This window comes from Cryptotermes secundus, unplaced genomic scaffold, assembly GCF_002891405.2.
Source record: "Cryptotermes secundus unplaced genomic scaffold, Csec_1.0 scaffold477, whole genome shotgun sequence".
Lineage (NCBI taxonomy): Eukaryota > Metazoa > Arthropoda > Insecta > Blattodea > Kalotermitidae > Cryptotermes > Cryptotermes secundus.
The window spans coordinates 150,010-162,912 of record NW_019720168.1 but is presented as its reverse complement, the minus strand read 5'-3'; the positions used below and the strand labels follow the sequence as shown (position 1 = coordinate 162,912).

General features: G+C 41.8%; 1 protein-coding gene across 4 annotated transcripts in view; it reads right to left on the bottom strand.

The window, feature by feature from the left end:
* The window catches only part of LOC111867333 (plexin A3), a 478,840-nt gene that overhangs the window by 415,281 nt on the left and 50,656 nt on the right, over nucleotides 1–12,903 (bottom strand). Inside the window, exons 1-2 of one of the 4 annotated variants that reach the window (XM_023857095.2) lie at nucleotides 5,749–6,390; nucleotides 3,326–4,480 (exon numbers count right to left, since the gene is read on the bottom strand). In XM_023857095.2, the coding sequence (XP_023712863.1) occupies nucleotides 3,326–4,447 (1,122 nt within the window). In that variant the 5' untranslated portion in view covers nucleotides 4,448–4,480; nucleotides 5,749–6,390. Of the gene's footprint in view, nucleotides 1–3,325; nucleotides 4,481–5,148; nucleotides 5,170–5,559; nucleotides 5,580–5,748; nucleotides 6,391–12,903 lie in introns of those variants that run through there. The other 3 variants (XM_023857114.2, XM_023857108.2, XM_023857101.2) reach the window with 3 other exon arrangements.

The window sequence follows — 12,903 nt, the reverse complement described above, 5'->3', positions numbered from 1 at the left end:
ATTATATGAGGTACTGAAAATCCTGTCCATGTTCATCCTAATACAGACAAGTAAATGCCATTGAAATGAGTCATGCTCCCACAAAAAGATATTCAGTTTGGTTTTACCTCTTCAAGAACAAGGGCTGCAATAGTGTGCACCACCATATTATCACTGTGCATACACACTGTGTGGCACCACATCAATGTGTATTTCTGCATGAATAGTACGTGCATTGTGTTCCACTAACCAGATTAGGGGAAAATTCTGCCATAACTTCCCAGTGCCAAAATTCCAAACCAAGGAGGCATTCATAAATATATCCATGATGTCAGGTCTACTGAATAAGTTCTGACTAAGGAACTCATTATTCTGTGTACTAACTGAAAGAAAGTGGATGAAAATGGGCTATGCTACAATATTCACCATGACCATCACTTTGTGAGTTGCTTTTCATAACAGATTGCTTTTCCACATTATCAGCATCAGCAACAAAAGCAATTACATGCCTTTATTTCTGGCCATACAAGACAAAATTTAAGAAACTACTCATGATAAATGTCTCTGTGTCAGCTTCAAGCTGTCTGATTATGTGCATCTGTAAGGGGAAAGCACTTTCATCACATCTCATACTCTAGGTAAACTGCTTTAATTGTTCAAAATGAATGATAGCAGACTCTCACAATGAGTGATACCAGACTCAGCATCAGGATAATGGTAGGTTGCCACTCACAAGTAGTCGATGACAGAAAGAGTAAACACATACTAGGATGCACTATAATCATTCTTCATGAGTACCTGTATGTTTTGTATGTTTGTACATGTGAAGCATGTTCCTGGAGAGTTACATGTTCTGAAATCAACTCAGCTATCCAAGATTCTTCAAACTTTTCTCTGGTCTTTTAACAAAAACAGGACATTCATTTACAGCATAGATGAATATAGGGAAGTATGCTTAGCCTTAATTTTTATGTGGCCATAAATTTTGGATTCCAGAATGCAGGAAAATAAAATTTTTGATGTTACCTAACAAAAACTGTAGTGACTGTAAGTCACTTACACTACCATCTCCAACAAATCAACATTCTTACTACCTAAACAAAGTGATGTTCTTGGCATGGCAGCGTGAACTTCTGCATTATGAGGTGGCCTGCTGTAAAGGCCACCAACAGACCAAATTACTTTTAATCCTCACTACAGCTCTTGACCTGAGCAATTAGGAGTCATTCATTCAGTCCTGTTATTTTCATATGAAACATATATAGCAATATAGCATTCATGTACAATGCTGGTGAACAATACTTTTGCAAAGCAGGAGAAGACTGGCATAAGTTCCACACAGAGTATTCATAGAACTGTAAATAAATTCGGATATACAGGGTTGTTGATGGCCAAATAAACTGAATCAAAACACTGACTGCCCAGTGAAGTGGATGAAGTCAGTGCTAAGCTTTTAACATACTCCTCTGAAATGCACTCAGGCCTTTGTACGGAGACTGGGATTTTAAAACCATCAGAACAAACTGCTACAAAACTCCAGCAACTGCAACCATTCACGAGAACAATAGTACTTGAATTGCAATATTATGACCCTGCTAGTAAGTAGTTTTATTTTAGCGGTATCCCTTGGTTCTGTTTATGGCAGCGAACTGAACTCTCTTCTGATTTTCCTTCTTCACAAGACTTGGATTCACTTACGCAGATCAATTTACAGAGCAACAGATACTGTAGCTCACAGGATCCATTACATGATACTAAAATTGACATACTGTGCAGTTAGTGTACAGACAGAAACACTGGACTGATTTTCCAGGGTGCAACTAATTCTGAAAGGTAGGTGCAGACCCTTCAGTCATTTCTTGAACAGCTAAAACATGAAGAACAGAGTATGCACTCTTCCAATAAGACTGCTACTGCTCAGAGAGCAAGGGTGTCCTTGGAAGCTTTTGAAGAAAAGAGTTTGAGGACACAATTATTCACAGTGCTAACACCCCCGTAATATTTAATTTAGGAAGAACCCTAAAACAAATGTTTACAGATCACCCAGATGAAAAACCTGAAGGAAAATATCCACAAAAAGAAAAGTTGCCTTTCTTTTCCCATGATAACTACAACACAATAATGCAAATATTTTACAGAACGGTTCCATATTCATGCAGAAAAACGGACAACTTCTGCTGTAATGTGGGTATGCAGGCTGTAGTCTGCTGGTTCTGCTAGTGGTAGAAATATCTTAGCAGGAGTGCCCAAGTCTTCTGCCTGCCTGAGAGTTTCAACAATTTGTGGCAATGCCACACAACAGTACCTGACCTCCATTATTATAACATTTACTACCTGCACATCAAATTACTGCAATAGTGCGTGTACAGAGTTCAGCTGGGTGAGCACTACATTCTTGCGGTGCTAATGCCCTTAACTCTTAATTAAAATCTGACTAGCAACCCAGCAATACCATGAGATTTAAAATCCCTATTCCATGACAACAAAAACAGCACTCATCANGGCCGCGACGGGGGGGGGGGGGGGGGGGGGGCCACATGTGCAGGAAATGTGGATGGGAGGAGAAATTCTCATACCACACACTTTGTGAAAGCAAATCTTCGCTATGCTAGAGGTCTTCAATTCTGCACTAAGAGCTCCACAACTAAGGGTGAGTGCTCTTTGCTGGGCCTTAACGAGACGAGAGAAACAAGTGAACCTGACAGTGGTCTAAGTGACTGAAGGAAGCAAGGCTGTCCCCATATATCTCTCCATACATATCTAAAGAAAAACAACGTGCCTACAGAGAGAACGGTAACCTCACAAATCTCACACCATGGGGATACACAACCCCTTTCCTTATGTTGGTTCAACATCATAACAGTGAAGTCACACTTGAAATGGACATTTTATTGCACAAGACTTAAAAGTAAATAATCTTGCAGTTTATGAATCCAGAATTTTTTGACAGAATATAAGTTTAAAAAATGAGCCAGGGTAACTCAGTCAGTGCAGTGACCAGGCTATGGGCTGGATAACACAGGAATTTTGATTCCCAACTATGCCAAGACATGTTCTCTTCTCTACATAGTCCAGACTTGCTCCAGGACCCACCCAGTGGGTTCCAGGAAATGTTTCAGCTGACCACTCACCTCCATCTCTTGTGAAAATCCTGAATGATGGAGCTACACCCCCACTCGCCCATACAGCTTAACGATTTACAAGTTTCAAAATGAAATATACCTGACATTAAATGTAATAAACACACACAATGGACCCCTGTGTTTAAACAGAAATATATGGAAAAATGTCTTTTCTCTAATATACAACTTTCAAACATTAACCATGCATGACATAGGGTACTCACCGTAAGCACACACGCGTGACTAGGAGAGATGAAGTCCAAACCACGACTTCCCATGCCACTGAAACATGTCTTAACATTCTGCATGAACTTGCGCCGGATCGCCTTCAGAGAATACACACAGAGTGCACTGTTTGAGCTAGGTTTGCTGGACACCTCACCCTCTGACTGGTCACTCTCAGAAAACACAGCAAACAAAACATCGTCCTGGGCCGTGATGCCCAGATCAGCAGCCAGATCTGATCCTGGTTTTCCAACATAGGCTGCTTGTACAAGATTATACCTCTTAGCACCTTCACTGATACAGTCAATTGGGATTTCTGTGTACGAGTAATAGTTCTCATCATCGTGACAAACGCGCACTAGTTTGGAGATGAATGGTGATGGTATGGTGTGTCTCATCTGAGTGGTGAGAAAGTAACTGAACCCTTCAGAACTAAAACCGTGCACATAATTGATGGGGTAACGTTCCCTCGCCAAAGAATTGACAAACATACGAGTTCCTGTCGTCACAGCCGTCTCAGCAATGATGAACATCTTTTCACGATCGAGGCTCCTTGATGACACGGCTGGCACCTCTGACCTGTACGGAGAGTTGCCAGTGTAAGTAACGCCAACATACATCACTTGTGTCACTGGGGGGTTTGGAGGCCCAGGAGCAATGAATGCTACCGTAGAAGCCGTGGAATTGTTGGCAACCACGGCTTCTCTGACAACTTGAGCGGCATCAGAGATGTTGTGCAGATTCCTCACTGAGCAGATGCCTTGGAATATACTCCCACAAGATATTAGCCTTGTAGTTGTGTAGTCAATCACAAGTGCCTTGTTCACATTGTCAGTCGGTTTCTTTAGAACAGTAGGCGGGCAGTCCAATGTTGAGCATTCTGGAGAATCATCATGGGGTCCAGTCACCTCACTCATGACAAGTGCCAAGTCTGGAGACAACTGATACAAACGATTCACCGCTCCTATAAATACCAGCCCCGTGTTTTTGTCCACCACCAGATGATTGAAGCGTTCGGTGCCAATCTCATCGCTGAAAGTTCGGACTATGCTGGCGGTTACTTGTATCACCACCACCTGCCAGAGGCTCAGTGTTAGCACCAGAAGCATCATTCCTTGCATCCTGCCTCTTCAGTGTCACGTCATAGGGAGCCCCTGTAACACAGCCCTATGCTTTGTAACACACATCACACTACCAACTATTTTACATATACACATATTGTAAAATTAAGGGTAACATATTTTTCTAATATTAAAATAAGACTAAACCCCCATAAAATAACAGCAGGTATCAATACAAACGTTTTCCATTAAAGACTTTCAGAATTGTATACTAATTAGTAACATGACTGAAAGGTGAACAGACTACAAGATGCCATTTGGTCACATTCTTTATATGCAATTAATTGTACATGATACAATAATCCACTCATAAATTTCTGCAACAGTAATGTATACCTTATTATCATGAACCTAAGCAAGGTATTTGTAAACATAACCCCTACAAGAACACTTCCAAGCTATTCTGACACCATTATTACATCACTGAAATATGCCACATTTATATAGATTTGGGGGAATATTTCACAAAATTCAGATTCTATACCTGACTGTGTGTATTACATTAACGGTAGGTGTCCTCACTTAAATCATGGTAGACCAGTTACTAGTTCAGATAATTGTTAACATAATGTAATGCATTCATCTACAGTAGCAAATATTTTCACCTTGCTACTCAGCCCCTCCACAAAAGTCACTGTGCAACATATTTCTGTGCAACACTGATGATACTGCTACATAACAATAACCTCAATTCCACTTACTATCCATCAGTTCTGCTGCATCTGTCACATATTTTTGCATTACCTCCTTAGATTTATGTTATACATACATGTACACTACCTGGAGCCACATTTCTTCNCAGAGATGTGGGTGGGAAATTTAAACTGTAAACTGGTTTAGGAAACTCGCTGTGGGCCATGACTGATTATCGACAGCAATTTCTAATTGTGCATTGTTTTGGTGTACGATTAATTTTTAAAAGCGAACTACCAGAAAATGGCTGTTGACGCTTAGTGAACGGGAATGTCGTTCGTCCACAGCAACAGCTTTCTTATCTATCCATGTGACATATACGTTTTGTGTAAATATTCTCCCCCGAGTTCAGGGCCATTCACCATTATCTCAGGTACCACAATCATGGACAGACATTAAATACATCAATGAACACTTACGCAAACAGTCATGGCCGAAAATAATACGGTTCTAAGTCTGGGTTTTTATGTTTCGGCAACGTCAGCAAATCTCACACCTTCCGACCAGCCTCACTTCCCAGCAAAAGCACGAAGAAGGAACAAGATGGAGAACTCTCACCATATTACCTGTACCCCATCCTGAGCACTTCTATACACCAACATACGTACCTACAGGTATTGCTGGCAGCCAGCAGGTAAATAACAGCAATTTCTTGTGACAAACACATACACTTGCTTGACACAATCACCTCTGATTATCGATAAGGGGGGGGGAGCGAACAGCTTCTTGAAACTAATCTAGTTCTTCAAGAAATTTTCAGTCACTGTTAACTTCACGGCGTAAATTTGTTCCTTCATTTGCATGTACACACACATACGGGCACATAACATAAAACATTCACAGATGTGCAAAGAAGCCGACGCCGCGCGTGGGCCTCTTCTAGCTTTGCTATGTCGTGGCTCGCTTTGGGCAGGGCGCGCCAGCCACCACGGAGGACTGATAATAGACAATTAAACCCCAAAACAAAGTACCCTGTGTTTTAGAAAACCACGTCACGTCTATTAACCACCATTACTCGACAGTACAAGTGCATCCTGTCACTGATTTAGAAAACGCTATCAAATATTTCGCGATTAACAAATGGTTTGTCGAAACACAAAAATTTCCACGGTTTGTCGCGACTCTAGTCTTACATACACACGTCACGAAAATAAGCAAATGCTAATAGTTATGAAACAGAAAACAGACACTAATAAGCAGACAGTCACCATAACACCATTCCACTCAGCTCGAACTTCACTGAATGACAAAGCCAGCTCTACTGAACGAACAGTTCGTGAAAATGCGGCGCATGCGTTCAGCGAGGCCTGGAATGCTGCCTTCTGGAGGATAGATATGTCTACAGTAATTTCAAAAACATCAGACACACTTTATTTCGAACGGCAGAATTTCCAAACATAGTATTTGAATGTTGAATAACAGTGACCCAATGATCAAAAGCAGGGGCATGTAGAATAGGCGTTTTGTTAATTAACGTGACCCGTAAATAACTGAGAGATAAAGCCAAATGGTGGCTCTTCAAAACTGTAGAAAACTAAAAAAAATAGCACTTTTTAACAATTTCACTTGTGGGAATAGCCCAATACTGATACCGAAGAAAAATTAGATTTCATTGAGTATATGATGTATTTAAATGTGATTCGGGTTTATAGCAGTTTAATGTAGGCCAAACTGTGGAATTCGTTAACGATTAACAAGATTATAAAAATGATTTCTAAGGGTTTCTCTGAAATTTTTGTTATTATCTTGTAGGGCAAAACTGTATGTAACATTAGCCATGACTTTTAATAGATATTTTCTAATCTATGATAATCTGACCGATCTTCCTATACAAACCTTGTCTTTCCACATGCCCGAAATTCTATAGCGAATTTAAAATTGCAACCATACAACAACTGAACGCGCATGAAACATAAATTTCGGAACGACCAAAAAAACTAGAAAACTGACGTGGGATTGTTATGGTGAAGGAGCTCCTGTATGTATGAATGAATGTATAAGGTAGTGGGCCTTGTCGGCCCTTGCACCGCGACCTGCAGTGGGTCTATTGTGCTTTAGGTGCCCCTGTGCTCTTAGTAACGAAGTAATATAGGTTATATAGGTTATATAGTAATATAGGTGTGTCTTTGTGCAATGTAACTGTCGGATCTAGAAGAAGGTATGTTTCACTTTCGTGCACCAACATGTTAGGCACTAAAAATGTTTTTGTTATGACGATGAACACAAGACAACACGAGTTCAAGAAAATGAGGGAGGGGATGTGAAGGAGCAAGCGAGGCGAGGAGATGCTAATGTTGGCAGACGTATGGACGGTTCTGTACAGCCCACATGGCGCACATATAAGCATATTTGTGCCCAAACACTGAGTTTTTATAGCTAGTCTATTCGTATGTGACTTTAGAGACAGTAAAATGTCTTCGTTTTACATTTTGATTTTCCGCCAGAACTGGATTAAGACTCAAAATTGTAAGGATTCTTCCCAGGCTGTGTGAAATTAATTCAGACGCGCCATATGTTTGGTGCGTAGTGAGGTAACATCACAAGGGATCTCGCATGCATAATTCGAGAAAGTTGTGACTGTAGCACCGAGGGGCACTTAAAATAAGCCAAATGATTTGGACCGAATGACACCAAATGTACAGCGTAATAATTAACCAATATATCATCAGGCAGTTGGACCGATTATGTGAGAAATGAAGAAGTGTTAGTTAGAGTCAGTGAGCAGAGGAATATCCTACACGAAATAAGAAAACGGAAGGCTAATTGGATTGGTCATATCTTACGCGGTAACTGCCTTCTAAAAGAAGTTATTGAAGGAAAGATAGAGGGGCGGATAGAAGTAACCAGAAGACGAGGAAGAAGACGTAAGAAGATGCTGGATGACCTTGGGGACAGAAGAGGATATTTTCATTTAAAGGAGAGAGCTCTAGATCGCATCAAGTGGAGGAACTGTTTTGGAAGAGACTGTGGACCTGTCGTCTTGACAGATTACAGATGAATGAATGAATGAATGAATATCATCAGGGCCCAAATCAATTTTGTCTCTTCACGTCTTTCCTACTTTCTCGCTCCCGTTCTCTACCTCTCTTTACATTTCCTTCCTAGACAATGACGCAAATTATGGTGTTTTTTGTACTTTTGCGCTGTTCGGTGTACGCTAAACTTGCACACACTGCTCATGAGACACGATCCGAGACGGACAGCTGCACTGAGCTAAATGTTGCGGAGCAATTGCAACGATGCTGGAAACAGCAACGCGGGAGGTAGCGGGTTCGAAAACCAACGCGGCCTGTTTACACTGCCTCAGAGGTTTTGCAGTTTTCTTCATTCCTTTCAAGTGACCCCCGAGGGTGGAAATATCAGTAATACACGTAAGTCTTCCTTCCCTGTTCCCTCATTTAAGGAATCCAATTCGACACTGAGCCTAGTCACTATTGAATCATTAAATAACTAAACAAATACGGATGTCTTATGAATGTCTTCTCGACTGTTCCCTTTCACTGTCATGCATTCCATTATCTTCGTCATTCATGCATTCCTAGGGTACATATTTTCGGGTTGTATTAAGGTCAAAATGGCAGTCACGGTAGCCGAGCGATCTAAGGCATGTACTGTCTTCGCTCGCTCGGAAGCCGGGATCGTGGGTTCGAATCCCACTCAGGGCATGGATGTTTGTGTGCGTTTTTCTGTGTTTGTGTACAGGTAGAGGCCTTGCGACGAGCTGATCATCCGCCCAAGGAGTCCTACCGAATGTGTATGATCTAGAAAAACCGAAGTGAACGGAGAAGTTCATGGAGGTAGGCCTAGGCCCACTGGGGCTGTAGTGCTAAAGGTAGCCGAGGGGTCTAAGGCATGTACTGTCTTCGCTCGCTCGGAAGCCGGGATCGTGGGTTCGAATCCCACTCAGGGCATGGATGTTTGTGTGCGTTTTTCTGTGTTTGTGTACAGGTAGAGGCCTTGCGACGAGCTGATCATCCGCCCAAGGAGTCCTACCGAATGTGTATGATCTAGAAAAACCGAAGTGAACGGAGAAGTTCATGGAGGTAGGCCTAGGCCCACTGGGGCTGTAGTGCCAAAGGTAAAAAAAAAAAATTAAGGTCACAATTCTGTGGATGTTTTGCATGGATGTATAATACAGTTCTGTTCATATTTTTTGTAATGGTCTGTCGTAATATTTCAACAAGAAGATTCGAGTTGAAAGTAGGGAGAGCATTTTTAAGATATTGCACACGTTGCATTCACAATAATTATGCAAAAGGGAAATTTATTGTTTTGTTAATTCGGCCATTGCTGTGGGTTTTACTTGAAGAGACCTTTTTGTGCACACAGTGTTCTAGAAGTCATTTATACGTGTAGGGTTATTACAAAAGGATTGAACACTTTAAAAATCAATTGTGAGTAAACCAAACGTGACACTGTAATCAACGATACGTTATTTGAAGCAGTAGCTCAAACATTTTTTTATCGGTCAGTAAATGTTCAATGTGCCGCACGATACCCCTGACCACATTCAAACGCCGACATGTAAGGTATGGATCCAACGGCTTGGTGTATCCTGTCTCTTCGAGCTCCTGCAGACTGTTTAGCGGCGGAGGGATACAAACGTGATCTTTAAAGCAGCCAAATAAGATCTGGCTGCCTTTTCTGCACAAACCACATTAAGACGCTGCTCGTTTTCCACTTAACTCGCTGTTCTGATTCTTGAAACCAGTGGTGACTTTAGAAATACTTCATGCATTCATGTGTCGATAGAAGAAACGCGAAACGTTGCTTTTTGTGTTTCGGTCAGTTTACCTACAATATATTTTTGGATGAATTCAATTCTCCTGTAATGACACTGCATGGAGCTGATCTAGCCGGCTTTACCCAGGCGTATTGAGCGCGTATATTTAGCAAGTGCAGTACATACGAACTGAACATACGAAATAAAAATTGCTGTTCATTTTTCTAAATTTTAAATGTCTCAGAAATTACACGGTAACAGGCTTATAGTGTAACCATGGCCCTTTAATTTTGTTTTCTAAACTCTATCAAACTGTGGAAGGGGGGGAGAACCCTTAATATCTAGGATGAATGGTTCTCGAGCAACAAGTAAAAACTGTCCATTCAAGTAAGATTTGAAGTTTTCACGGCAGTGGCTATGGAGAATGCCTTCTTCTGGGATGTGCCACCGTGTAGATCTTGTGTGAACCGACATTTTGGAGGAACGTACAACCTCCATCTTCAGGGTATAAAAATCCGCCAGCAAGTGCAACCACCTGCTCACGTTGGTTCCTCGCTCGCGGATTTTTCTTCCTGAAGATGGAGGCGATACGTTCCTCCGAAATGTCTGTTCACACAAGATCTACACGGCGGCACATCACAGAAGACGGTATTCTTCATGTACTTTCAAGGTTTACGAATTAAGCACAAATAAACAGATGCGCGTTCTTCTTTACATATAGAGAGATTACATGTTCCTGTGTCTTGATATCGGACAGGGCATCTTCCTGTAATCTTCATATGAAATGCGGGATGTCCCATGCAAGTTCTTTATTGAAGGTCCAGGCAAACTTACCAGTTTGTCACGGCAATTATTCACCAGATCAAGAAGTAACCGTTAGGATTAAGCCGTGTGGTCTAGGAAATGCATGGACTGGTCGGATCATATACAGATATTGCAAGCTCGTGTTCCATTCGGGACAAGGATGTATATTCTCTTTGTTCTGCCTTGTGTTCTCCACGTTTACGCTGTCCTTTATCATTTATCTGCTTATATGTATTGTAGTACTGTTACTATATTGCACCAATTTTCTTAAAATTAAAATACAAATAAAGCTTAAATCTATGGGACAGAGTTTAGAATAATTCACTGATATTGAAAAACGGTTTCTTTCTTACATCCTAAAATTGGATTCTCTACGGTCCACAGGCCAGTACAGCACGTGCTCCCTTAACTTGTCACGGACTTGCTATGCGATTGGCAGGTAATTTTTGCTATAGCAACCTCCAGCCTTCCAGTTCTGTTTATGTCTTCTGATACATGAACACAAAGCAGGAGGTGACCGGCAATTTTAGAACATTTCGTTCCAGTGCTCTGAAGCATACTTCAGCCTCTTACGGCAACTTGTCACCCAGCATGGTTTCTCGGTTACTTTAGGGCGCCATGCTAACCGTAAGAATTACGTATCTGCAGCATTATGGCCCAATAAATGAATGATAATGACTCATATATACACAGCTGATAATGCTTCAGACCAAGTGCTTTCTCCAAGAGGTACGCGTCGATACGAATACCGGTAAGCATTCCATGCGTAACGGCAAACTTGTCGAAAGTCAAAAGTTACACGTCTCCAGGGCATTGTATTTTCCGACCTTGAGGCTAGTCCCCAGCGCAGGAGTACCGACAAACATGTCTTTAAGAAAAGATTCGTTGGTCACAGCAATCATTAAGGCACTGCCAATGGACCATATCTTGAGCCAGTTCAGTGCACTTCATGTCCTCAAAACCCATCCCTTCCTTCTACGCCTAGGTCTACCAAGTGGCAATTTCCCATCAGTCTTTCCAGCCATGTTTCTGCCATGCATGCAGCATGGTTTGCTGAGATCATCCACATCTGAATAACAATAACAGTTGCAGGTAGTGAATGCAGACTCTTAATCCCCTCCTTATGCAGTTGTATCCTTTGCTATATGCCGTAACATAGCTGTGGCGGCCCGAGTTCGAGCCTGAGCCTGGTCATGTGGGATTTGTGGTGGACAAAGTGGCGATGGGGCAGGTTTTCTCCGAGTACTACGGTTTCCCCTGCCAATCTTCATTCCACCAATTGCTCCATAATCACCCTCACCTATCATCTGGAGCTGGTACAATATGCCAGAAGTGGCCGCAGTACAAGGGACTTAGTCCCACCCCACTAGCAATAAAAACATAGTTACTTACTCATGGAGCTGAGCATTTCTGGAGGAGCCGCCAATTTTGCAGCTACTCAAGAATTTCATCATTTTATGGAACCCGAAGGTTCATTACCGTGTTCACAAGAGCTCTCCACTGGTCCCTATCCTGAGCCAGACCCACCCCAATAATAATAATAATAATAATAATAATAATAATAATAAATGCATTGCTCAGTTATTTCATATCCCTAACATCCAAATATTCCCCGAAAGCACCAAAATCTATTTCTTCCTGATATGGTAGAGATCATTTGAAAAGTGTACGGTTATTTTGCAAATCAGGGCGGAGTCGGAACAAGCGGTAAATTACGACAGCGAGAACATCCTCAGTACGTCCCAATACATCCTGCATCCCAAATGGCGATGACATGGCGCTTGTTGCTTTTGTGTACCTTGCCACATCCTTTACGGGGGCAGATACTGGGGCGGGTCGATCACAGAGGCCGCGCGGTCTTTGCTTGCTCGAACGCCGGGATCGTGGGTTCGAATCCCACTAAAGGAATGGATATCTGTGTGCGTTTATTGTGTTTGTGTTGTTCTATGTGTAGGTAGCGGCCCTGCGACAGGCTGATCCCCCGTACAAGGAGTCCTACAGATAGGATATAGGATTAAAACCTGAAAAAGCGGCCAAGGTCCAACTTGATGTTGTAGAGCCACAGATATATATATATATATATACATAGATAGAGAGATAGGTAGATAGACAGAGATAGATAGATAGACAGACCGACAGACAGACAGATAGATAGACAGACAAATAGAGACTCCCAAAGCAAGCTGAAGTACTGGTTCAACCTCATGGAAAACTGATGTCCATGACGTGTTATCCA